At 40.1% G+C, this 26646-nt stretch overlaps 1 protein-coding gene across 3 annotated transcripts; it reads left to right on the forward strand.

Annotated features, from left to right (window-relative positions):
* Positions 1-1948: 1948 nt before the first annotated feature.
* On the forward strand, positions 1949-24963 carry LOC137342618 (histone-binding protein RBBP4). 3 transcript variants are annotated; one of them, XM_068006641.1, is made up of 13 exons: positions 1949-2084; positions 3764-3904; positions 5514-5661; positions 8933-9078; positions 10103-10276; positions 12137-12252; positions 13347-13507; positions 14888-15014; positions 17353-17430; positions 19509-19585; positions 21313-21370; positions 23201-23311; positions 24453-24963. In XM_068006641.1, the coding sequence occupies exons 1-13, from the start codon at positions 2069-2071 to the stop codon at positions 24516-24518; spliced, it is 1419 nt and encodes a 472-aa protein (XP_067862742.1). In that variant the 5' UTR covers positions 1949-2068; the 3' UTR covers positions 24519-24963. The 3 variants fall into 3 exon arrangements, with proteins under 3 accessions (XP_067862742.1, XP_067862743.1, XP_067862744.1); XM_068006642.1 differs by having other exon boundaries at positions 5517-5661; XM_068006643.1 differs by lacking the exon at positions 3764-3904.
* Positions 24964-26646: the final 1683 nt, after the last annotated feature.

Consider the following 26646-nt stretch of genomic DNA (forward strand, 5'->3'; position numbering starts at 1 on the left):
CCTCCAGTGAAGTTGAGAAGGCCTTTGGACGTGTCTGTCCTATTTCCCGCACTTCTGCCCTCACCCCTTTCCTTCCCTCCCAGAACCATGATAGGGTCCCCCTTGTCCTCATCTTCCACCCCACCAGCCTCCACATTCAATGTATCATTCTCCGCCATTTCCGCCACCTCCAGTGCGTTCCCACCACCATACACATCCTCCCCTCCCATTTCAACATTCCGAAGGGACTGGTCCCTCTGCGACACCCTGGTCCACTCTTCCATCACCCCCAACACCCGCTCTCGTCCCCACGGTACCTTCCCGTGCGAGCGCACAAGATGCAACGCCTGCTCCCTCACTTCCTCCCTTCCCACCGTACAGGGCCCCAAACACTCCTTCCAGGTGAAACAGCGGTTTAGTTGTACTTCTTTCAATTTAGTATATTGTATTCACTGCTCACAATGTGGTCTCCTGTACATTGGGGAGACCAAATGCAGATTGGGTGATTGCTTTGCTGAACACCTCTGCTCTGTCCGAAAGTGTGACCCTGACCTGCCGGTCACTTGCCATTTTAATTCCCCGTCCCACTCCCACTCTGACCTCTCTGTCTTCGGCCTCTTACGCTGTTCCAATGAAACTCAATGTAAGCTCGAAGAACAGCACCTCATCTTTCGTTTAGGCACTTTACAACCTTCCGGACTCAACATTAACTTTAGATCATAACCACTGCTCCTGTTTTTTTGATGTGGAGATGCCGGTGATAGACTGGGGTGGACAAATGTAAGGAATCTTACAACACCAGGTTATAGTCCAACAAATTTATTTTAAAATCACTAAAATCACAAGCTTTCGGAGATTATCTCCTTCGTCAGATGATGTTTTTTTGGACAGCAAGTGCTGGTAATGGTTCTGCTGCTGCCATTTATAGCAACTCCTGACCAATCTTTTGTTTCTTAATCTGTCCCATTACCACTTTGCCTTGCACCTTCATCCCTTTTATCATTTAATCACTTTTGCCCTCTACCCTATCACAGGCCTTCCCTTTTGTTCTTTCCACACCCCCCCCCCCACTTTCCCCGGCTCTGTACTTGCTTAAAAACTTTAACTCTTTAACATCTTCCAGTTCTGACGAAAGTTCTTCGACCTGAAACGTTAACTGTTTCTTTCTCCACAGATGCTGCCTTACTTGCTGAGCTTCTCCAGCATTTTCTGTTTTTATTTCAGATTTCCAGCAGCTGCAGTATTTTGCTTTTGATTTTCTCTTTTTCGTTCAGATTTCCGGCATTGATTCATACGTGTGGCTGTTCGTCATGAGCAGTTCCGAATCTCTACGCTCCTCCAATTCTGACCGCACATCCCCCATTTGCTCCCTTACTCCATTGGCAGTCGTGCCTTTAGCTGCCAAGGCCCTAAGTTCTGGAATTCCCTCCTTAAACCTCTTCACCTCACCTCCTTTAAGATGCTCCTTAAAACCTACCTCTTTGACCAAGCTTTTGGTCACCTGTCCTAATATCTCTTTATGGGGATTGGTGTCAAATTTTGTCAGTTGATGCTCCTATGAAGCGCCTTGGGCCGTTTAAAGGCACTGCATAAATGCAAGTTGTTAGATGCACAAGCACTAAAGGTTGTCACAATTCATTCAGCTTATTTAATAAAGAATATAACAGCAAACTAAGATAAAATTATTAAAAGAATGGTACTGAACACCATGAGCCGATTAGGAGAAGGTGGAAGATGTGGGTGAAATGATGAGATTCCCTTGACAATAAAGCATCAAGTCAGCACTTTAAGAGCAAAATGGCGCTCTCCAGCCCAGCTTCACCACCCACCAACACGTGACCAACCAATCGGTGCGGTTGCTTTGGATCCGTTGGTCTTAGACCAGAGACCCGGCGGGTGTGTCTGATTGGGCGGCTGACGAGAGTACGCTGCGACGTCGCGTACAGCCCCCCGAGTTGGCGCGCGAAAGGACGGCGCATGCGTGTGTGTCGGGCGGCTTGGAAACAAAGGCGGGGAGACGGTTGTCAGCAGAGAGTCGACCCTTCATAATCAGAGTGAACAGGGCGCCAAATCACTTTCACTCGTCGGCATGACGGACAAAGAAGGTAATCGATGGGAGAGAGGGGGAGGAGGGAATATACGGGCCGCCGCTCACCATAAACTTACACGCTTCTCCATCTTGATTCATATATTTAAAAATTAACCGGCAGAGCGGCGGACATGTTGAGGAGTCGCGCGATCATGGCCTTGTTCCTGGCGCGAGCGCCTTGCTGACACCTCGCGCGGTGCAGGGTCGCTTTTTTTTTTATTGTTGGCTTGCATGCCGTTTATTTACGCCGCTCTATCGCCTTGTTACAAGCACCTGGATGTGGCTCGGGGAGTTGGGGGGGGGGAAACACGTTGCAGTTTATAGACCAGATAATGTTTATTAGGATTCACTGGGATCCCGACTTTCATTTTTTTTTAAACATAACGGGAAAAAATGAACTGAGTTTTAACACTTTTTTTTTGCAATAGCGCAAGTCAAAATGCGAATTTGAGCCGCGGTCGCCTGGGTTTCGGGTCCTGGCTATAAACCGGCGTCCGATACCCGGGACCGCCGCAGTGCTGCACTCGGTGGGCACTGGACCGGGTCCCTGCCACCTACAGATCTTGCAAGGGGGATCTCAATGGGCAGTGGTTTAGCAGCACAATAATCGAGCAGGTTCTGGAAATGTAAATTTAAAGGAAATGGGCGGGACCAGGATGAAGTTCCGTAAACCGCGACTTTATTTCAATTGGTCCTGGGTTATTGAAGCAGTTTTGTCGGTTTAGTGTCGCATGTTATTGACTACAGTGGGGCAATATGATACCTAACTGATTACACATTTAAAAAAAAAATTCTTGTTCGTAAAACCTTATTTATATCAGCCACCCCGTGGGCAACGATTTCTTCTTCAGCAGTGCATCATAATGTGCTTTTAAATTTGTACTATGTCTTTGGTTTATGATCTGGCTCTTCTCCTTCACTGTGTGGAAGTCTTGACCAAGCAGCCTAGCTGAGATTGGGAATTGGGCACAAATTTGCCTTCGACCAATCTGGCCCAATGTGTCAATGATCCAGTGTCTGGTGAATTAAGAGTACAGTTAAGAATTTGATAACGATCACAACTTAAAGCTATGTAGCCTATTTACTAGAATAATGTTTGAATGCCTTTATTACTGTCTTTAAAACTAGTTCCCAAGATTTAAATGCAGATAGCTGTGTCACTGATTTTTATTTTCATTTGTATTGTGCTTAGTACAAAAATATGATTTTACAGAATAACATGTATGAAAGTTTAGAAATAAACTTTTGTGTCCCCTTTTATAACCCCCAATCCATGATTTTCTCCTCAGTTGGGAGAGTGGGTTGTTGCTGTCAGTGTCGCTCTGTGTTCAACCTATTAGCAGGTGCACTTGAGAAATGTGGATAGGAACACTATCCCAGTCAGCTTTCTCGTTTCCTTGTCGACCCAGATGATTTAGCTGAGACTGATATACTCACCCAGTTTCCCTTCCCCTAAAAAGCCTGAGCACGAATATTGGTCATGAATGACAGTCAAATTCTTATGCTCTAGCTATAGATACAGGGCTTAGCAACACTTTATTTTAAGGGGATGTGAGAAAAGAATCAATTACAATGCAAATATATAATGTATGCAAGGTACTCTGTCCTGTATTTTCTGTAAATTTGTATCCCTGTAAACTGCATGTACTATTGTCAGAATGTTCAGATTATTTTTCTTCAATTTTGCACCTCTAGCATCAGATGCCCATTATGATGTTACACCTGTGACGTCACACACCCACTGTTCTTCATTACTGACGGCCGCCTCACCTGTGCAGTCCACTCATCTCGACACGACGCCAGCCATTTGTCATGAATGGAAACGAGGAAAAAAAAGTACCTTGTATATATTATACAAAATAACGGATGGTCAGGAGATGAATTAGAGACGTGCATGGGATACACCATTAAATTTTGGCCTTACAGATGCACAGTGGCTATAACACAAAGTGCCCACATTAGTCCCAATCCAACCAAAGCCCAAATACACATCTGTAATTCACCTCATGCCATTGATTATTTGTTTTTAACGTAAAACGTGACAACTGTACAGTAAATGTACTTGAATGCTTTTCAATGTGTAAATTGTGCTATATGTTATACATCTCCCCTTAAAATTAAGTGTTATTTTATAAATTTGTTGTATGGCCCTCTTCAATTTGCTTTATGTAAGTGACTTATGAGTGAGGATAGTAGGATTTTTTTTAGATATACTGTCTCCAGGAACACGTGGGTTCAAACCCCATACCGCATAATCTAGGCTGATGCTGAATTGCAGTACTGAGGGAGTGCTGCATTGGTGTGGCTGTCCCTTAGAGAAGCGATTAAACCGAGGCCCAGTCAGGCAGTTTGAGTGGTTCAGATAGATGAGAAAGATCCCGTGGTGGTGCTCAAATAAGAGCAGGGAGTGTTCTGGTCAAAGTTCCTCCCTCAAGCAATACTACCAGAAACATATAGATTAAGTGGTCATTCATCTCATTGCTGTTGTGGGATCTTGCTGTTTGCAAAATGGCTGCTGTGTCTGCCTGCATAACAAGTCACTGCACTTCAAAGTAATCCATTTATGTGAAGCACATTGAGATGTTGCTGAGAGATGCAATAAGGTGCTGTATAAATGTAAGAATGTCTTTGTTGACCAGCAAAACTGTAGTTTTTAAAAAAGAAACAGAATTGGTTGGTAGTTGTGTTGCTAGCTGGCACAATCAGAAATAATGTGACATTGTTATAAAATTATTCAGTGTTCATTTATGGCTTACTAGTCTTTGATTTCATTAGGACATTTACGGCCTTTGCTGATATTGATTTGAGAAGGTCCCCAACATTTAAACATTGACATTTATTTTTGTTTCTTTCCTACCACCACCCACCATCATATATAAAAGAAAATTAAAATTCCTAGCTGAGGTGGGTGACCTGCTCCAGACCACTGCCACACTAGCGTGTTTTTTGGTGGGAGGAGGGTGGGGGGCGGTTGGTGAGACTGGTCCAGTTTTATTTTTGAAACATTTCAGTTTATTCCTCTGGCTGACAACTTTTCTGTTCAGTCGTTCCCCTGTTTGCCTTGACCAAAATCAAAAACAATCACGTTGATACCCAGACCCCATCCAAGTTGCATTCTCAATCATTTGGTCTGTAAACTTTTTTGAATGCTGTAGAAGTCATTTATTGTCATGGTGTTTTATGTAGTTTATTAGTGACTGTTTAATGGCATATTGGAGATTTCTAGTTAATCTGCAGTGTTAATCTAATGACAATAGGCATGCAAAGTAGTAATGTGAATAGAAACGTTAACTCCCTCTAGTGATTGCTTTAATCACAAGTAAAAATTTGTTACCGGTTGGTAGGAAATAAATTTTGGCCCAATGGCAAAATAGAAATAACATAAGTATTTCTGTTCTTGTGTTGCACTTTTGAATGCTGCTAATGACTAGTTGTGCATTTGCAGCAGCCTTTGATGATGCTGTGGAAGAACGTGTCATTAATGAAGAATACAAGATCTGGAAGAAAAATACTCCCTTTTTGTATGACCTGGTTATGACTCATGCCCTGGAATGGCCAAGTTTGACTGCCCAGTGGTTACCTGATGTTTCTAGGTATGGATGTGGCTTAAAGTAAGAAGGATAATTGCAATGAATGTCAGTATTAAGCATTGTCCATTAAACAAGGATATCTACAATAAGTGTATATTTAGATTCCACTTCGAGGCAAAAAGATATGGTAACATCTGTACAGAAGGTACTTCCCATTTTTCTTTTTATGACTTGCATAGTAACATAGTAATAGTTTCAGGCAGGAGAAAGCTTTTGGTCCATCTAGCCCACCTATCCACAGTATCCCCCGTGGTGCATTTTTAATAACCCTGAATCCCATTTGTTCACAAGAACCTATGTAATTCCTTCTTGAAACACATTAAGGTTTCTTGTTCCACCACCCAGGATCATAGAATTGTAGAAAATTTATGGCACAGAAGGAGGCCATTCAGCCCATTGTATCTGCGCCGACCGAAAATGAGCCACCCAGCCTAATCCCACTTTCTAGCACTTGGTCCATAGCCTTGTAGGTCACGGCAACTTCAGGTGCTCATCCAGGTTCTTTTTAAATGTGTTGAAGGTTTCTGCCTGTACCACCCTTTCAGGCAGTGAGTTCCAGACCCCTACCACCCTCTGGATGAAAAAACTTTTTCCTCAGCTCCCCTCTAATCCTTCTACCAGTCACTTTAAATCTATGCCCCCTGGTTATTAACCTTTCTACTAAGGGAAATAGGTCCTTCCTTTTCACTCTATCCAGACCCTTCATTATTTTGTACACCTCAATTAAATCACCCCTCAGCCTCCTCTATTCCAAAGAGAACAACCCCAGCCGATCCAATCTTTCCTCATAGCTAAAATTCTCCAGTCCTGGCAACATCCTCAAATCTCCTCTGTATCCTCTCCAGTACAATTACTGCCCTTTTTAGTAAAATAAAAGTTCCTTCTGCATTTCCTATTTTCTTGTCCTCAATTTGTAAATATGACCCCTTGTGCTTAAATTCTGTATATGGCAGGAAAGATTATTTGGATCCAGTTTGTCTAAACCTGTCATAGTTTTAACATTTCTATCATATCGCTTCTCAGCCTTTTCCTCTCTTGAAAAGAACAGACAACACCCAGGTAGGTCATTCCCTTAAGTTCTGGGATCACTGTATAGCCCTTCTCTGCACCCCCTCCAATAACTGAATATCCTTTTTGAAATAGGGAGACTAAAACTGCATGTAGTACTCCAGGTGTGGTCTCACTATGGCCAAATACAGTTTTAAAATGACTTCTCTGGATTTATGTTATGCATCCCAATATTCTGTGTACCTTTTTAACAGCCTGGAAACATGCTGGATTTAGATCCTGTCCACTAAAACCCCAAGTTCTCGTCCCTGCTCTGATGCCTGAAATACATTCCCATTAGGTAGATAAGCCACATCAACTGTATCTCTGCAAAATCTTTTAACTTTACATTTCCCTGTGTTAAATTGTATCTGCCATTTCTCTGTCCCTTGAGCTTGTCAATATCCTTTTGAATTTGTGTCCATGATATTCATCATTTGCCTCTGTTCCCAATTTAATATTATCTGCAAATTTAGACACTTTTTGGACATAATTCCTTCTCTAAATCATTTATAAAAAGATTGAACAGCAGCCCCAACACTGAACCTTGTGGCACTGCTGAAAACCAGATACCTGTCCAATCACTGCTAACCAACTATTTGCCAATCCATTTTGCAGAGAAGATTAATACGTTCCCATCTATTCCTTATGTAGTAGCCTATTACCCGGGACAATATCAAATGCCTTCCTGAAATCTGGTTGGATAACATACACTATCTACTGGGTCTGTCATCTTAAAGAATTCCAATAAACCAGTCAAGCATGACCCCCCCACTCCTAAAACCAAGCTGATCGTTGTGGATAAGCTCATGCCCTCAAGATGTTTCCTTGTATTATTCATAATACTTTCAAACAGCTTCCCAACAGTGGAAGTAAGGCTTTCAGGTCAGTTAATTGATGGTCATCCCTAGCCCCCTTTTTGAAGATGGGAGTCACATTTGCTGTTCTCCAATTTTCTGAGATTTGGTCTGATTCCAGTGAACTTTAAAAAAAAAAATCTGCAAGAGCACTCGCAGTTGTTTTAACCAACTGCTTCAGAACCCTAGAATGAAAGTTGTCAGAGCCAGGAGTCTTATCTACCTTAAGCTTCAACAACCACCCCAATATGTCCTTGTGATTTAAAAAAAAATTCAGCCTTCATTCACCTTTAAATTGCTCCCTCAATTCTGGCATTTCTTCCCCTATTTCTTTTGTGAACATTGTTGAAAAAACGGTTAAGTACTTCAAGAATTTCTCTATCTTCGGATACCACTTTCACATTGTCATTTTTTAGTCGGCCAACTTCTCTTTGCACTCTTTGTTTACTCCAAACGTACTTGAAGAATGCTTTACTGTTCTGCTTTATGTTTTCCTCCTGATCCCTCTGTAGCCCGTATCAGTTTCTTGTCATTCCTCAGCCTGTCTTTATAGAACTCCCAGTCCGGTTCCTTTTCTGAACTTCAAAAAAAAAAATGCTTTCGCTTTCTCCCTAATGCCTTTCACAACTTCGTTAATAAGCCAAACTGCTCTTACACTATTATTCTGCCCCTATCCTATTTCAGGGATAAATTCCTTTTCCATCTTGAAAACTATACCCTTTCCATTTTCCTTCCGTATCCCTTCTGGCATTTCTTCCCATTTCATCATTCCCATCCATTCTCTCAGACCCTTAAAATGAACTTGTCTAAAATTTAACTTTTGTTGGTTCCATGGTGCCATCTTTTCCTGCGAGGCTGACTAAGTGGGTTCTGTACTGGGAGCCACTCACACTCACCAGGAAAGAGCAGAACCTGGCAAGGAAGTTAGTTTCTCTCAGACAAATCAAAATGCTACCATACGTTGAGATGCCCTCATTCAGTGGTCCAGATGAGAATGGACCACGATATAGCTTGAGATGGCAGACCTACCTAATTCGCAGCACCAGATCTCGTATTGGCTGCCTTAAAAAGATATAATGGCGTTCAGTTTTATATAATCATATTGAGATAGCAGATTAGTAGCATAGTATGAGAATTGTGCCATATTAATCTCTGGGATTCAGCTTTGAATTTGAATCTGGGAATGAGCTTTCTTTTCAATAGAATTCTGAAGTGTATATATAGTCTGTTTCATACCTGTCCTAGCTTTCCTTGGATGCAGCAAAACTGATTTAAAGTGAGCGGTGATAGTGCAGGCCCATTTTTCTAGACATTAAAAGGATGTGTGATGTAATGGACAATCTAGTAACCTAACATTTAATGATCTGCAGACCTGAGGGCAAGGACTACAGTGTTCACAGGCTGGTGCTGGGAACCCATACATCCGATGAGCAAAACCATTTGGTCATTGCCAGTGTTCAACTACCCAACGATGATGCACAGTTTGATGCTTCACATTATGATAGTGAGAAGGGAGGTAAGACAGTTTTTTTTCCCCCCCAAAGCACATAGTGTATTATGGCTTGCATAGATGGACAAGTAAAATACTCTTATAGTTTGCTGTTCAGGTTTGCAGCATTGGCAATGCGTGCCAACACAGTCCTGGATTTTGGCTTTTTTTAACAGAATAAGATAATGTGGGTACCCACTTGTTTTAAAAGTTTGCAGGTGTGTGACTCCCTATAAATTCCTTTTTTTTTTTAAAAAGACTGCCTGAAGGTATTCATATTACACAAAGATTTTCAGCTAATGAATATAGCCAAAACTCATGTTTTCCTAATTGATACATATTACATGCAGCGGGTGGTAAGGACCTTTTTGAAAGTCCTCCCCCTGCCCTCCAATTTTCTGTCATGTTTGGGGTATGGTTTCACATGCTGGCAGCTCACTAAGTGGCCATTCAAATGTGAGTCAGGGCACTGCAATTTCAGTTGAGCCTGATCTTGTCCTCAGCTGATGTCCAGTGTATATTTGTGGACAAGAGATTACTTGATAGCATTGGGATGTAAACCAGGGATCAAGCCTAGGGTTTTCTTAATTTGTGTCTGTACCATGTGTGCTTTCAGGAGAGGGTTTGGAGGAAACAATTTTCAAACAAATAGAAAGTCATGACATGCTAACTTCAGCCCAGCAGATACTTCCCCCTTTCCCTTCACTGCAGGATACGGTTGAAAGCTGGAGTTCGCATTTTGCAGTCTGTCATAGCGTACTGGTATTGTTCAAAACCCTGAAAAGAAAGTGTAGTATTGTTTGTAAAACTATTTTGAGTAAGTACCGCAGTTCCTAATTAATAATTGCCTGATTTTACACTTCCAAGACATCCTAATGGTAAAAATCAATTTTGCAAATAGTCAAGATGGCAACAGTCTTTAAATTTACATCAGTCTTTGATGTAACAACTGTCAAGTTAGTTTGGTTTATTAAGCAAATTGTTACTGAAGCTGATTTTTTTTTGAAGTATGGAATATCTTTTTTGTATTAGTAAATTGTTTCTGTTGCAGAATTTGGTGGATTTGGTTCAGTTAGTGGAAAAATAGAGATTGAAATAAAAATAAACCACGAAGGGGAAGTAAATCGTGCCCGCTACATGCCTCAGAATCCTTGTATTATTGCCACAAAGACGCCCTCCAGTGATGTGCTGGTGTTTGATTATACCAAACATCCTTCTAAACCAGGTAAGCAGTGTAAACTTGGAATCGGGAGGTGGGGAGATGATACATTTGTAATCATATCAGGTTCCTTGCATTTATATTAAATTTAGTAAACTTTAGTTTTGCCAGCACCATCGATGGGTAAGTATTGTAACCTGCTTGAATGCCATATCAAAAATCATCTATGAAGCAGAACAATGCTAGTTCTGCTTCATAACTGCTAGGTGGTGTGTTATTCCAGTTTACCCCATGTTGAACTTGCAGGGTGAAAGTTAACAGTCCAGTTTTCTTGCGCCTCTTGGTTAACAAGAGCATTGTCTCTAGTCATATCCCTCAGATAAGGAATTAAGTAGTTTGTCTTCAGAATCTAGCAAGAGCTAAACAATTTGCTTCAAAAACACAGACTTGTAACCCACACCACTTTTTATATGAGTAATTAAACAAATCTTATAAAATTGTCCATACCAGTGCATTGTTGGATTCTAGATGTACTGTTGGATTGTTTGCTCAGATAAGGTTCACACAAATCATCTGCAAAAGACTTAAGATACAGAATTTTGCACTTTTGTATCTTGTGAACCTTTTTTAATTTTGAAAATATAAGGATACACCTTTGCCATTGTGTAATGTTAGACATAAATGTATTTTTGTTGTTTCATGTTAATAATAATGGCTGACTGGTATGGTGAGAATAGGCATGACTCATATAAACAGTTTCTGATTTTCAGTTGAATAGCATGGACCAATTTAGAGTTGCATCTCATAAACGTCTGCAAAATCCAGGACCTGACATTTATGCTTAGCCTTTTAGACTAACTTTCCCCAGAAAAAGGTAAATAACTCCCTTTGGAAGTAAACAAAACACATGTTCACCTTTTTGCAGAGTATAGCTGCCATTCTTATCTGTTACAACATTGACACTCTATTGCCTCAAATGGCTTCTCCTCTGTCCATATGATTGCCTTTGATATACTACTGGGCTCCATCTTTGGCCTCCTCTTCGTTGTTAACATGCTGCCCTTTGGTGACATCATCTGGGAATCATGGGGTCAACTTCCACTTGTATGCTGATAATATTCTGCTTTCCCTTTCTGCCCCCTCTGTTGACCTCATAGCTGTTACCAATGTCTCCAGCTGCCTATTTGACATTTTAAGACCTCCAGCCTCATGTTGGCAAAACCAAAACAGCCTCTTTGACGCCTAAAAGCACCCACAGGCTTCCAATTGTAACTCCATCAACTTATCTGACTTCCACTTCAAGCTGAGCCCAGATGTACAGAACCTTGGCATACAGCTCAGCCCTGTGCCCAACTTCCTCTCCCATATTTGATCAGTTACTAAGACTGCAACCTTTCACCTGAGAAACATCACCTGGCTCCTCCCCTACCTATCCCTCTCTGCTGCCAAAACATTAATCCATTCATTTTTCTCCTGCCCTTTAAAGTGCTCTGGGATGTCTCTGTATACAAGGAGCATTATTAAAATTTAAATTGTTGTGTCCCAGTGTGGCTCATCAGAATATCTTAAAGTATTCAGTTTGACTGACTAGGCAAGTAAAAGTCAGTTTGCTGAAGTTTCTGCTCATGGCCAGGAATATTTCCAAAAATTAGATCGAAATGTTTGGTAAACTGCACTAGTATTTTGATTAAAGAAGAAAGCTCTGAAATCAAATTTCAAAATCCAACTTTGTTTTACTTCCTTTTACAGATGTTAAAACTTGAGTGCTGGTGAAGGTTTCAACAAACTAAACAAACATTGTTTATTTAAATAATGTAAAAGCCCTTTAGTTATTTGCTCATCTAGAATGGCATGTTTTGAAAAATGTTTATTTGACTTGTTTTTTAAAAAAAATTGGAAGAGTAATTGTGCTTTACAACTACACAGATCCCTCCGGCGAATGCAATCCAGATCTTCGGTTACGTGGGCACCAGAAGGAAGGCTATGGGCTTTCATGGAATCCAAACCTTAGTGGCCATCTACTTAGTGCTTCAGATGATCATGTGAGCATTGTATTGTCACTTTTGTTTTGTGAATTAGGAAGAGCAAAACAGTGTCTTGAACTAACAGTATAGATTTGAATAACTTATGGTAGGGATTTAATACCCCTCACTTTTAATAATTCCAACCAAAATGATGTTGGTCCCCTTTTTATTGTTCAATTTGATAGCTCATGGAGGCATTCCATGTGAAGAGCTGAGGGTATTTCATCACATAAATAGAGAAGTTGATGGTTCCACATATTTACTGATATATGAAGTATATTAATCTTGACTTAAATGTGAATGCTATGTTATCTTTGCAGCAAAAAACCTTCAATTTGCTTTGGAGATTGTGGACAGTGTTTCTATGCTGGCCATTTTATACTTGTTTAAAAGCAGTGTACCACTGATGTAAAATAGTCTACCAAAATGCTGATATGTCCTTTCAGACAATCAAAATGTTTTGATCTGTTGGCTTCAGGACATTGTCATAATAATTTCACTTGGCTATAAACTAAGTTTGTCTTGAAACTGGTATATTTGTTTTTGGAGCAGTAGTAATTTAAAATTGCATGTACGTTGATACACAGTGGCTATGAATAAGTATGATGTGGAGATGCCGGTGATGGACTGGGGTGGACAAATGTAAGCAATCTTGCAACACCAGGTTATAGTCCAACAGTTTTATTTGAAAATCACTCACCTGATGACGGAGAAAGCCTCCGAAAGCTTGTGATTGTCAAATAAAACTGTTGGACTATAACCTGGTGTTGTAAGATTCCTTAAATATGAATAAGTAGGTATTTGTGCAATTTTCAAAACTGGTGAAACAAACTGCGATTCAAGCAAGATTCCTTTAAATATTTGTGTATTCTCTGAAGTGAGTTATATGCATTTCTGCACAACATTTCTGCTTATTTTACTAATGCCAGTTAAAACCTACTGTCCTTTTGCTACTATTTTTTGGATTGAAGTGTGGCATGCAAGTAAAATTTTAATGTAACATCACTACTGGAATGAGTTGGCAAGTCTGTATAGTAGAAATCAGTGCTGACATTATAAGGGCATATGTATATGTTGTAGGCTTCACCTGTGACTTTGTTTTTCCTTCTCAGACCATCTGCTTATGGGATATCAGTGCTGTACCTAAAGAAGGAAAAATAGTCGATGCAAAAACTATCTTTACTGGTCATACAGCAGTAGTGGAAGATGTGTCATGGCACTTGCTGCACGAATCTTTATTTGGTTCTGTGGCAGACGATCAGAAACTAATGATGTAAGTTGATGATTTTTTCCTGGTCATCTAATTAAAACTTTCAGAGAACAAAAAGCAAAATGCTGCAAATCTGAAATAAAAACAGAAAATGCTGGAAACGCTCAGCAGATCTGGCAGTGCCTGTGGAGAGAGGAAGGTCGATGATCTATCGTCAGAGCTGGAAGATGTTACAGATGAACAGGTGGAATGGAGCCAGGGAAATGGGGTGGGTGAAGAAAATAAAGGTTTGTGACTAGGTGGAGGACAAGAGATGATGGTGCAAGAAATGAGAAAAACAAAAGATGTATCCGAGACCCAGAGGAAATGAGAACGGTTACTGCAGGTAGACGCTTGGAATGGGGGTCCATTGGTATCTGCACACAGCCGGATGAGTGGACTGCATCCCAGGTGTCTAACTTCCTATTTTTCCCACCACGCTCCTGGACAATTGGAGCCTTATGTGCCTTATCAGATTTTCCATGCCTCCTTCCCCCCCCTCTGCTATTCTGCTGTAACCATTCACACATTCTGTGGGTCTCTGATACATCTTTTGTTTCTCTAATTTCTCTTCTTGTTGCCTCTTTTTTGTCTTGAACCATCGTCACTTCTGTCATTTAGTCATATTCTGTCCTTCACCTAATCACAGACCTTTTTCCTCACCGTTTTCCTCACCATCCTCTCTTCCCTAGCTCTGTTTCTCTATATAAGTTGTTCATCTGCAAAAACTTTTGAGACCTGCACTGGCTGGATTGGAATAGCAGGTGGAAGTTGAATGGAAACTAATTGACATATTGAAAATGTAGTGATAGATGGCTGTTGAAAAAATGTCCCTTGTATATAAAGGTCAAATGCAGAGTTTATCATTCACTGAACCGGAATTTGAGCATGCATTTGGTCTTTCTATGCACTTGGCAATCATCAAGAATCAGTTTTGTGCTGTCGGCCCTTGTTAGTTACCTGTGGCTATGCTCTTTTATTACACCTAATATGTACAAAAAAAAACTCCAACACTCTGGACTGCATTTTTTTTTCTCCTTTTGGGTAAGGTATTTTTCTCCCTATTCTACTTCTGTAGATTCTAAGTGCCACGCATTGTCCCTGGATGATAGTGGGCCAGGCACCTGCTTCCAGGGTCTCTGACAATACCACTAAATGAAAGTGGCCACTTTAAATAATTGACAGAAATTTCTGATTATGTTGTGGATAAAACACTGAAAAATGCATATTTTAACTCTTGTATTTATGTATGACTAGGGACCTAGGAGTTTTTTTTGTGTATTAATTCCTGCAAAATATATCATTTAAAATTTCTAGTTTTATGGTCCACTGTTTGCTTTTTTTTTAAAAAAACACATTTTGTCTTGCTCTCAATTCAAATCCATCTGTGCTGTTTTTCTGCAGCTGGGATACCAGATCTAACAACACATCTAAGCCAAGCCACTCAGTTGATGCACACACGGCAGAAGTGAACTGTCTCTCCTTCAATCCTTATAGTGAATTCATCTTAGCAACTGGTTCTGCTGATAAGGTGGGACATTTTGGAGCTTGTGTTAGCTCAGTTTAATACGTAAAATCTACATTTGGTAATGTGATGGGAGCAAATTTTTTTTTTCACTGTCCTTAACCACAACTCTGGATATCCTACCAATTCAACTTTTAAACAAATTTATTAATTACCAGTTGTGTACTTACTGCTGTCTTATAATGAAAATTGTGCCGAATTGTTTATTGGTAGGGATGGGGAAATTGAGCAAAACTTTTTTTTGTTTTTTAAAAAAAATTGACTTTCATCTAATTTGCCACAAATGGCGATGTAGAAAAATAGTGTTCTGCTTTAGTCGTAAGTGGCCAAATAAAATCGCTGTTTGTTGTTTCATTCCCCTAAACCTGGGGCGTTCATACTATGACCCATAGACGGTATGTTGTCCACAAGGCCCAGATAACCCTTAATATTGCAGGGCTCTGCTGTGGACGGTGCTTTACTACCATAAGTATTGGTCGCAATATTGGTTGACAGGTAGTGTTCCTGATTGTAGTGGACTATATTTTGAGATGAAGAAAAATGCTGGCATTTTGGAGGCTGTGATGATGGCCAGCACATGCCTCATTTAAGGCTCCAAATTGTTTTAAATAGGTCTGCTACTGGATTGTGCAGCTGCTTGATCATTTAAAATGGGCACAGCAGTATGTGGATAGCTTGGCCTAAGGGGCTAGGCTTCTTAAAGGTGAGTTTCTCTTTAATTTTTGGTTGGCAAGTTTTTTTTGTTGCATAATATAGTGGTTTATATCCATTTTTATTTCTGTTGCTGCTCAGGTATAATTTTGTTTGCATTACTTTACTCATTTCCAAATCATTTTTTAAAATAATTATCTTGCTTCCAGCTGCTGTTTTGCTTGCTGCAACCAAAGTGACCAGGATGGGAATTCTTTTGGTGCTCCTATCTTGAGGGGACAATAAAGACAGGCACAACTGTATTGCGTGTGTTGTGTATGCATCTTTTCCCTAGGACCCATATTTACTAGCCTTTCTGGACGTGTCAGAGGAAACGTATTTTTGGTAACAATGCTTCTCAAAGGAAGCTGCCACATAGCTATGCCATCTCTTGGAGGCTGACCTCTTTGTAGCAGAGAGCTGGCTGTTTATGGGGGTGCGAGTTTAAACCATTACACCACCCAATCCTGCCAAGCCACCATCAGTGCCGTATACCACATCAGTCTGTTGGTTGTTCACAAATGCATCAAGAAAGTGACAGTGGCATCAAGTTCATTACTTTCCTCCTGGAAATGAAGCATCAGCTCGATCGGGCACAGAACATTTTCTGGGTGCCAGATTACCCAAGATTATAGAACAAGATTGTACAGACTGTTGAACTTGGCTTCTATCTTCTGATGGGCAAGGTGCACCGCTGTCCTCTGGGAATGGTGTCCTTAATTACCAAACACAGCTTGTGCATCTAGCACATCTACTTCTCCAGCCATCAAATGGGGTCAGCTGCTGTGTTGCTCTGTCACTTGCACAGAGACTTCATTTTGTGCACCATTTTGAATTTCATTTCATTTTTGCTTGGCACTTTTTTCTCCACATCCCCAAGCCTTGACAAAACCTGCCAAATATTTAAAATTATTTTGAAGTTTTATAAAGGTACTGTATTAGCATTCACTTGCCTGTTAACTGGGTACTTCCCATTAAATTTCAGCTACTATCTATATTTTGCACATTCCTACTTGGCAAAACCAAAACTGTGCCAGGAGGTTATGATGGTTATTTGAATGAGTTGATGATGCAAATTTGGGCTGTTGCCTCCTTACACTGTGGGCTAGATTGGCCCAGGCAGCCAGTCATATCTGACGTGAATTTTGCACACTGTTCGATAAATCATAGATTAGAGCACCCAAGATCTGTTAATGTCTGCAGTTTGATGTATATGAAAATTAAAGGAAATAGCGATTTAAACTTCATATGTGGCCTAAGAGGCTCCATGGTTGATGCAGAAAAACAGCTTGGACATTCCTGTGTTAAAATATTACATTTGTATAAACCAGCTTTCTGTGATTAACTTGGTTATGCAAATGCTATGTAGTTAACTATTCCCTTCATTGGAGTCTGGCTAGGATAAGCCTTAATGGCACATCAAGACACTTTCCCACATCTACAGATGTGCTTGATGCTTGTAAGAATTCTGAAACTGATCCTTGGGGTGCCATACATCATTTGTTCCAGCTTGAAAAGTTGCTTTTATATCTGCATTTCCAGTTTTTAATCCGTTTATCTATTCATCAACATCCTTTACCTTGTTTTGTGAATCCTTACTGTAGCTGTTAATTGCTGATGTATAATCTTGCTAAAAATTGACTTGTTTTTTCAGACTGTTGCATTGTGGGATTTAAGAAATCTGAAACTGAAGTTACATTCCTTTGAATCTCACAAGGATGAGATCTTCCAGGTACAACTGTTATGTTTTCTTCCCACACATTACATGAGAACAGAAGTAGTCGCTGTGGTTGCGGGTAACACTGGTTTAGACAACTGTCCTTTTATCTTTGGGTTCAATGTGATCAAAGTCTCCTCCTTATCTTGCTATGCAATTGGTGCATCCTGAGGGCAATGAATTTGGCAAGTCTCGATCTTGTTAGTGGATGTGAATTGGTGCTAAATTGGCAGTCTTGCACAATATCCATATGGTGTGTAAAATTAAAATATCACATTGTGGAAAATATCTCCTCAATATGTCTGAAATTTGAGTGTTAAACCTTTCTTAATGAAATACTTGTTTTGGTTTAAAGTAGTGTCTTTTAATGAAGTATTATACTATTAGGAGTACATATTGTTTTAAAAACGCCATGATATTTGCAAATTAGATTGTTTAATGATGACGTAGTCGAAGACATTTAAATTACAGTAGTGTAAAGTTTGTCTTCAGTAGAAGTTTATATGTATGGAAGCTTCCCACAGTTTTCGGGGAGTGGTGAGCTGGCAGATTGGCTGCAAGATCAGATGTGTAGCACAAGCTTGTCTTGCAACACTAGGTAGGGGAGTGGAGAATTAACTATGGAATTAATTTTATTCATCAAAATGAAGAAATACTCTGAAGTACAGTATGAAAAAAAGCACTAAATTGTGGTGATAAATTAACTTTATTCACTGCTAAACGACATGCTGCAGAAAGATCTAAGCAAAAACTTGTCAAATTCAGGGATGTGAATTTTGCTTGTTGCACCTGATTGTATGTTATAAAGCTGTTCAATACAGCAAGACTGTAGAGTATTTATAACTGGTGCTAAGATATGTTGGGGCAGATTTTCTACTTGGGCAGCAAATGGGCAGGATATTAACAGTGCAACTGTGGCACCTGCCCAATGTGGCAGTCGGGAGTCCTGAATGTTCAGGTTTAGGTCTTGTTTAACACTTCTCTTGTGAGCTGTGGGCACAAAACGGGCGCTCTGCTGCAACTCGCTGCATTCCTGTGGTGCATTATCAGTCAGCTGTGGGGGGGGGGGGGGGGGAGGCGGGTGAGCGAGAACAAGCCGAAAGATTTTAGTCTATAAAATCAGGACCTCGTACAGTTGGTGTTTTTATATTTCACAAGCATGCAGCAGATCAGCTTGAGGTAAGGCCGAAAGAAAATATATTTTAGTCCCTTTTTAATTTGAACCCTGGCATTTATGAATCATTGCATCTTTTAATATAAGATTTCTGTCTTTTTCTCATGGGCTCATTTTGCTGCAGGCCATGATTACATTTTTTTTATTGCAAAAATTCAGACCACACTAGCTTTTTTTATGTTGTCATAATTCGTTTGTGTCCCTGTATTCAGTACACTTTCTTGATAATTGATCCTACAAAGGTAGGTGCGACTGGGGAAATAGGTATGATCTATCCAAGTCTTAGTCCATTTTCTGTGGGTGCTGAGGATGTGGTGAAGATCAAATTGATTCTACTAGACAGTTGGTCACCGAGCCAACATACTTATTAGCAAATAAAATGTTTAATCAGATAGAATTGTTAGTTTCTTATGGCCAGTCATCATTATAAGTTATACAATAGCTGACTGCTTTGTCTTTTAGATCTAAATTCCATCTGTAATTTTGACATCTTTAGTGTATGATCCATCTTTTATTTACTTTTATAATACCTTTTTAGAACAACTGATCAGAATACTTTCCCAAATTGATATACCATTCCAGGAAAGTCTTGTTGGACATTAGTTATTTATCTATATTCCAACTAATCAATACAAGAGACTTATTCCAACTATACAAATGAATGACCTTGAAAGTAAATCTTGTTGCCTCAATCTAATTATGCCAGATGTAATGATGGTTTTTGAAATAATTATGTTTCTTTGTAGAATTTGTAACAGGCTTTCATCTGTGTGTAGCTGAATTCTCTTCTACATTCAGTTTCCAAAAATAAACAGTTGTGGCCTTGCAGTACTGATTTCATAGTGCGGTAACAGATCTAATTTTTCTTTTTTTTAAAAAAACATTTGTATTCATATGATGCTTTTGTTATTACCAACAGGTTCAATGGTCTCCTCACAATGAAACAATTCTGGCATCAAGTGGAACAGACCGCAGACTGAATGTATGGGATTTGAGGTAAGAGTTTCCCAATTTGACTGCAATCACTGATCCTAGAGTTACGACTCTTGTAGCTTTGTTTTTTTGGGTTCAAATCTCAGATGCTCCATTCCAGTGGCTACGCTTATGGGGTTTTATATTCAATTTGGCATCAAAACATACTGTATAAGAGCACAAGACCTCTGAAGAGCAGCAGGCAGGGACAAGGTTGATGGAAAGAGAAAATTGAAATTCCCTGAACAAGTACAACTTACTTTTTCAACTGGGAATGCCATGGGTGTTGGTGAAAACCTCCATGTGGCTTGTTTCTCTGTTCTCTTTGCTGAAGATAGGAGAGAGTGGTTTTTACCAGGAATTGCAGACAAATCTCAATTTTCTTTCTTCAAAAATGAATATGGTAATGACTTTATTTTTAAAAGGGAGAGTGGAGATTAGATAGCTCAGTAGATTGGAATGCTAACACTTCAGGGACCTGGGTCTGGGCCCTGCTGACGGGATAAAAGTCTCCGGTGTGTTGTAAAGGTCCTAAGTTAAATGAGTTTGAATAATCTCCGCCTAAATACTGGGCATGACTCAATTGTACAAAACCTGCAAATCGGCAATCTCCTTCAATTGCCAGCTTTGCTCAGAGATTATGGGGTAAATTTTAACTCCCAAGAACGGGTGGGTTGGGGGCAGGTGGGGAATAAAAATCCTCTGTTTTCAGAGCAGGACCGCATCCCGGCTCTAACATGCCTACTTCTGGGTTTAACCCAGGCCTGTCTGTGTGTATGGACCTGACTTCACTTAAAGCCGGCAGGCCGATAATTAAAGAGGCAATGTATCTCATTGTGATACTTGAGGTACTTTAATATTTTGTGTATTGGAATAATAAAACACGTAACCGTATCTATTCAGGTTTCCCATTGCTTCCCATTGGGTGGGACTGGAGGAGTTAGGAGTGTTCCTTCCAGGCCCAACAAGCTTACCTGGCCGACCGAACTATCATCCCCTGCTGGTGGACCCCCCCGGACCTCCGATCTCTTCCTGGTCCCTTCACCTCTTCCCCGGCCGATGCGCTCTTCCTTCCTCCGATTTCCCGCTGCCGCAGGCCTTCCTGCTCGATAGCCAGCCTGTTGAACAGGCAAATTTCGCGACCCGCCCACTTACCTTCCAGGTTTCGCACTCTGAAATCTCCCCGCCCCGGCTCCCTTCCTGGTTTGCTGTTAAAATTTACCCCCAAATGATTGCTACTGATGGAAATATCACACTGTTGGGGTGGCAGGGGGTTCTACTGAAAGAATGATGACGTGTAATAAAGTTGTTAATTTTTTAAAAATTCCTCCACGCTAGTCTTTACATAAGCATTCACACTAAATTAAACTGTTTTCTAGCTTTAAAAACTTATTGGGCTATCCTTATAGATCCTTATTTTAAGGTATTTTTATTTTGCTGCCCATGGTCTCCAACTGGCACTTTCCATAGTTTTCTTTTCCAGCATGATCCCTATTGGGGCTAATTGGGACTAGGAAAAAACAGTTCTGCATCTAGCATTGCTTTTGACAGCCACTCTTAGGACAACTGAACCTTTAATGCCATGAGAGGTGTAAATTTTGCTTTCTTTTATTGTATGTGTTGGTGGCAGGTGTACTGTGTATCTGCTTCCAACAGCACCCTATCCGTATGAAAACAAAGTTTCAAGCTTTTTTTTTCCAGTATAAATATTTGTAATGGATTCCTTATTCCTTTCACTTTTTTTGTTCCAGTAAAATTGGAGAGGAACAGTCACCTGAAGATGCAGAAGATGGTCCTCCAGAGCTGTTGGTGAGTCTGATTAAATTTACAATGCACAACCCTTCTAGACATCAATTTTGATTTCCTTTTTCCATTTCTGATTTTCCTCAAGGGCTGTGACTTGTGCTGGGATGCAGGTCTAAAGGTGACGGCGGCCATTTGAAGCCTTGTCCCAAGTGACTTCCTTATATGAAAGTCTGGATAATGGAGCTTTCTGACTTTCTGAGGCCTCATAGCTGAGCTCAGTTCTGTTCTTCAACGTGCCTAGGATTATGTGTTCTAACAGGGTCAATAGATAGCTATTAGGACGATTTTCCACTAGTTCTTTCCTTCGTTGCAGGGTGTTCTCCCCCAAACTTCTTCCCTGGCTGAGGTCAGCTAACTTGTTGCAGACTAGGGAACAAGCATGGGACCTCTCTTGTCTGTTTATGAATCAATCCCATATGGACCATTGTATTTGTCTACCGAACCCTCATGGGAATACCATATCATGCTTTTGGTAGCATTAGAGTACCATTATCTGCATCCAGGACTCTGATCCCTACTGAGCCTAATGACAGCTGCCAGAAGACAGGCCTGTCATCTGAGTCTGGCTGGGAATGCCAGCATGGCTGATTTCCAGCAGAGTGTACAAAACAGAATACATAATTCCTTGCGTAGAAGGTTTATTTTAATTTGCTATTGAAAATGAATCATGAAGGGAAGAGTTTAGATCATTGGTACCCAAACTTTTCAAGTTGAAGTCATTCTATAATATGTTGGAGTTCCTAGTGCATATATCCTATTTACATTTTGGAGCATTGGTGTTAATGCAATACTGTGCTTAAAGGCAAGTTGAGCCACTAACTTGCCAATATCTAGAAAAAGTGGTGGCCATCTCTAGTGGTAGTCTGCTTCTTTTTGCTGCTGTTGGTGTTATTCCCCACCCCACCACCACCAAAAAAAATTCTTCTAATGCCCTCAGCAGTATCGTTCCTAGGCTTATTTAGCTTAGTACCAATACATTACAGGGAAGAAAGTAAAATCATATGTAAGGCCATTTCACTTGGTGTTATACACCTCAAAATTCATTCTGTCTTTCACTTTGAGTCTTACCTAAGTGTAAAAGAACAAAACCCACAATTGTGCAGCTTGGTGTTCTTTACAGTTCAAATGCACACAGTATGAAAATATCACATTTGCATTGTATTTTATTAAAATTCCAGCAGTGGGAGAGGACAAAAAGTGGCCACACTGCAGTTGTTTTAAAATATTCACAGACTTGCCTTTCGACTTTTCTGCAATCCCTTTGCTAGTATGGCTCAGAATTTACCTCCCCACACAGCCCAGTCGAGATCTGGGTCTCGTGTACCTGATGTGTCATTGGGGTAGCTTTTATTCTATCTCTCCCAACTTTATTGGGTATGAATCAGTGATTCTTAGATTTCAAAACACACCCCACCAGTGGGATATGGGGGGCGGGGGGGAAGACAGAATGAAGGCCCTAAGTGTCTTTTACCAGCCTGAATGATGCTAATATCACAGCTTGTTCCTTATTCAGCTCAATGGCCTGCTCTAGCCCTCATGCCATTTGCTCATTCAATGCAGCAGCCTACTGTGATGTGCGCATTCAGTTCAGCAGCCTGCTCCAGCCCAATCCTCCCACTCTTGCAATCTCCCCATGTAACAGTGGGAATGCTACAGGAAATGGGGGAAGGGGGCTGTTGTAGGAACAAACAGAAGACCGAAAGATAAAACCAAGTATAGGAAAGGGAAAATAAAAAAGCTGCAAGGGAAGTGAAGGAAGAGTGGTTAACTTTTTGGATGTGCTAATTTAGATTGGTGCAGCAGAGGCAAGATAATCTGTGTTTTGTGTTTCAGTTTATTCATGGTGGTCACACGGCTAAGATTTCAGACTTTTCTTGGAACCCAAACGAACCATGGGTAATTTGCTCTGTATCTGAAGACAATATCATGCAAGTGTGGCAGATGGTGAGTTTTGACGCATTGCCGCATTGTCCACATTACTTAACCCTTCACATTGTCAACTGAAAACACCTCATTGTGATTGCTAGATTTATGTGTTTAGTGACTTGAATGTTTGGGAAGCACAACTACTGTACTTCAAATGTCTGGTTATGTTAAACCTGCTTCAGATGTAGTGAAATTATTGGCATACAGAGATCTAGTGCTGTAATGCAGGCTCAGCATTTGAATGCACGACAGTTGTAGTTGCCCTAATTGTATTGCAGATAGCTGTACAAACTTTAAAAAAAAAATATTTTTAGAAGTTTGCATGTGTTGCATCTCTGTGCAGTATGCATAGACAGATACTGTTTTTAAAAATCCATGATTGTAATCAGACATTTTAAATTGTAACTCTGGCTGTATACACACAACTGTCTGTGTGCACCTGAATTGGCAACAGGGTAAAACATACTTCTGAACTGAGTATTTGATGCTGCTGCTGCTGAATTTTGTATTTGCATGTTTGGCCAAAAAAGCACGAGGGGAAATGGTCAAATTTCAAGACCGATCCCACTTTTCACAGCTAGAAATGTATAAAACTGTTGATTATTCTTGTATGTTTCCCATTATACAAAAGGTGAGGGATTCAAATTTAACATTGGGAAGATCATTCCATTCAAATTTCCATTTAAAAATAGCTGAGGAAATTACTCCTGTTTTCAGCTTTTGCCAGTTCTCCCCCTTTTTCCTTTCCTCCCGGATGAGATGATTTAGCACAGGTGCCCTGGCTGATTTCCGTCCTGCCCCCTCTTTCTTGCCCCACCCTCCCAACATGCAATTTGGAGGTCACATATAGCAAATGACTGAAATCAGTTACAACAGACCAGGAATCAAATGTGACTTAGTACCACACACCAAAGTGCCTTTGCTTGTCGAGCCATCTGAGTGGCCTATGGCTGTTTTTCTAATGCTTCAATTCTTGAGGCAGAATGGAATAGGGTCTTACTTACAGAAGTAGCAGACTGCTTGTTTTACTGGCATATGTGTTATCCTATGTTTTTTAGTCCATGATATTTTCAAACAATACTTGCTTCATAACTGGTGCTTTTTATAAAAATTTACAGCTGCTCTAGTTTTTAAATAAATTCTTTTGTTTTTCCACTAGGCTGAAAATATTTACAATGACGAAGATCCGGAGGGAGCCCCTGATCCAGAAGGCCAAGGCTCATAGTCTGTTTTAGTTTTCAAATGTACTTTTTCTACACAGACATGAAATTCTGCTAATGCTGTTTTGGGAGAACTGGTTGATATATAGCCACCTTCTCCAAATGCGGGAGTTTGGATAAAACGTATGTCCTCCAGTAAGGACCTAAATTTTTATTATGATTGCCTCTACCCCACAAGCCTAGTGTTCCATTTTGCAACCATCACAGTAATGTGCTGACATGTCTGCATTTCTATTTGGCTAATAGAAAATAAAGCAGCTTGTTGTCCTGTTGTGTACGATACATATTTAAAGGCTTACCCCTGAATATCTGGATACTGCAGTGTGTTGTGCTCATTGTTTCTTTTGAGATACAAGTCAGTTAAACCAATTGAATATTCTCTATGAGAGGGTCTTACTAAGTAAAAAGTGCATCAGTCCCAATAAAATGGATATGTTTTTCTACACAAAATATTAAATGTGGATTTCTTTACCTGTCTTTTATTAAATTGCCTTGATGTAGTGATTTATTATAAATAAAGATCCTACAGTAAAATGGGGTTTGAATTTTACATCAAGTTGATGAGTAAAATGCTCTTAAGTCCTTCAGGCTTACTGTGACCACTTTTGTATGAAAAAAACTTATGGAGTGAAATTCCTCAACAAAAAAGAATGTCTTGTTTTTCACCATATAAACAGTGACCTGCCAGTGAAAGCCTTGCACTCATCTCATTTGGTTAGGTTGATAAATACCAAGTCAAAATATCGGGGGGGTGGGGTGGGGTGCAGGGACGAGTAATGGACTAGTGCATTGAAGATCCAGTGTGCTGGGCTTTTAAGTGTTTAGATGTAGATTTCAGCTCTGGAGTTTCGAGAATTTTCAATCTCAATTCTGCTGACATGGGACATGATGAGTGGGGTCAGCTGCTTTTGCACATAGAGGGAAAGAAAATTGTCTGTACTTCACCTTATGTCATCATACTGTAAAGTGACATTTGAGGTCTGAGAACTTATCTCCAGTCTTTCAGCTGAACAAGTTTAGTGGTTTGGGTTGTCTGGTCACATATTTGTTAAACATGAGATTGCTTTGCTAATAGCTGCTGTAATGCTTCCACTACCAGCATCATGATGGTCCCAGTTCTAACCTTGAACATGATAAAATGGACCTCCCAATTAAAAGTGACCATACATCAGCAGAATGTCTGAATTTGTGGCATAGAATGCTGGATTGGTGCTGCCATTATGTAATGCATAGAAAGCATTTTTCATCTGTAAATAGTCATTCAATTTCAAAAGATAAATTTGCAACAAATAATTGCCATTGACTAAATTTACAAAATAAAAACAAATGTTTCCAAAATCTTGAAAATGCAACTTGAATGGTGAACTACTATTCAAATCAGAACAGAAACTGGCTTTCAGATATACTGCATGTGGTTTAGGGTGAACAGGACAGAGATCAGCAAGGAACACTGCATTCCTTTCTTACGACATCCCACAGTTGGGAAGGAATTTGTAGTGGTTACAATATGCTTTGTCAACAATTACATTGCTGCTTCAACTGCTGTGCAGTATATTTGGGTTATAAGATGATATTCAGTATTGGTCTGTTGGTACAAAATTTGTTAAAAATATTTGGATTAACTGGTTGTTCAGGATATATAATGTTGATCTAGCCATACCAAATTTGTAAAGCTTTCATTAATGGGCCCTAACCAAATTAAATCCATCAGTAAACAGCCTTAGCACCACTCCAGAAGGGCAATTGGGTTGATTTAACAAGTCAAAAAGCAAGTATTGTAAATCTTTCAACCTGATTCTGAACTAGCATAGCACAATTTTTTACTGCAGGGTGAGAGGTAGTTTCTGAAACACTGGCCTTGTGGCCAGTGGAACTCGACTATCAAAATAAACTAAAATTTTTCTATAAGAATTCAGGCTTTACATGTTCCTCTCATAGGAACAGGAATAGACTGTCCCCTGAAGCCTGTTCTGCCATTCAATTAGATCCTGGCTGATTTGTACCTTAATTCCATCGACCCACCTTGGCTCTGTAACCCTTAATACCCTCACCTAACAAAAATCTGTTTTTGAAATTTTCAATTGACCTAGTCTCAACAGTTTTTGGAGAGAGTTCCAGATTTCTACTACCCTT

Source organism: Heptranchias perlo, chromosome 26, assembly GCF_035084215.1.
Source record: "Heptranchias perlo isolate sHepPer1 chromosome 26, sHepPer1.hap1, whole genome shotgun sequence".
Classification (NCBI taxonomy): Eukaryota; Metazoa; Chordata; class Chondrichthyes; order Hexanchiformes; family Hexanchidae; genus Heptranchias; species Heptranchias perlo.

Excerpts from the sequence above, each read along its gene's own strand:
- LOC137342618 (XM_068006641.1), top strand. Across the intron at positions 3,905-5,513 it reads ATGGAAACGAGGAAAAAAAA|CAGCCTTTGATGATGCTGTG; the intron begins GTACCTTGTATA and ends GTGCATTTGCAG. Across the intron at positions 15,015-17,352 it reads CAACTGGTTCTGCTGATAAG|ACTGTTGCATTGTGGGATTT; the intron begins GTGGGACATTTT and ends TTGTTTTTTCAG.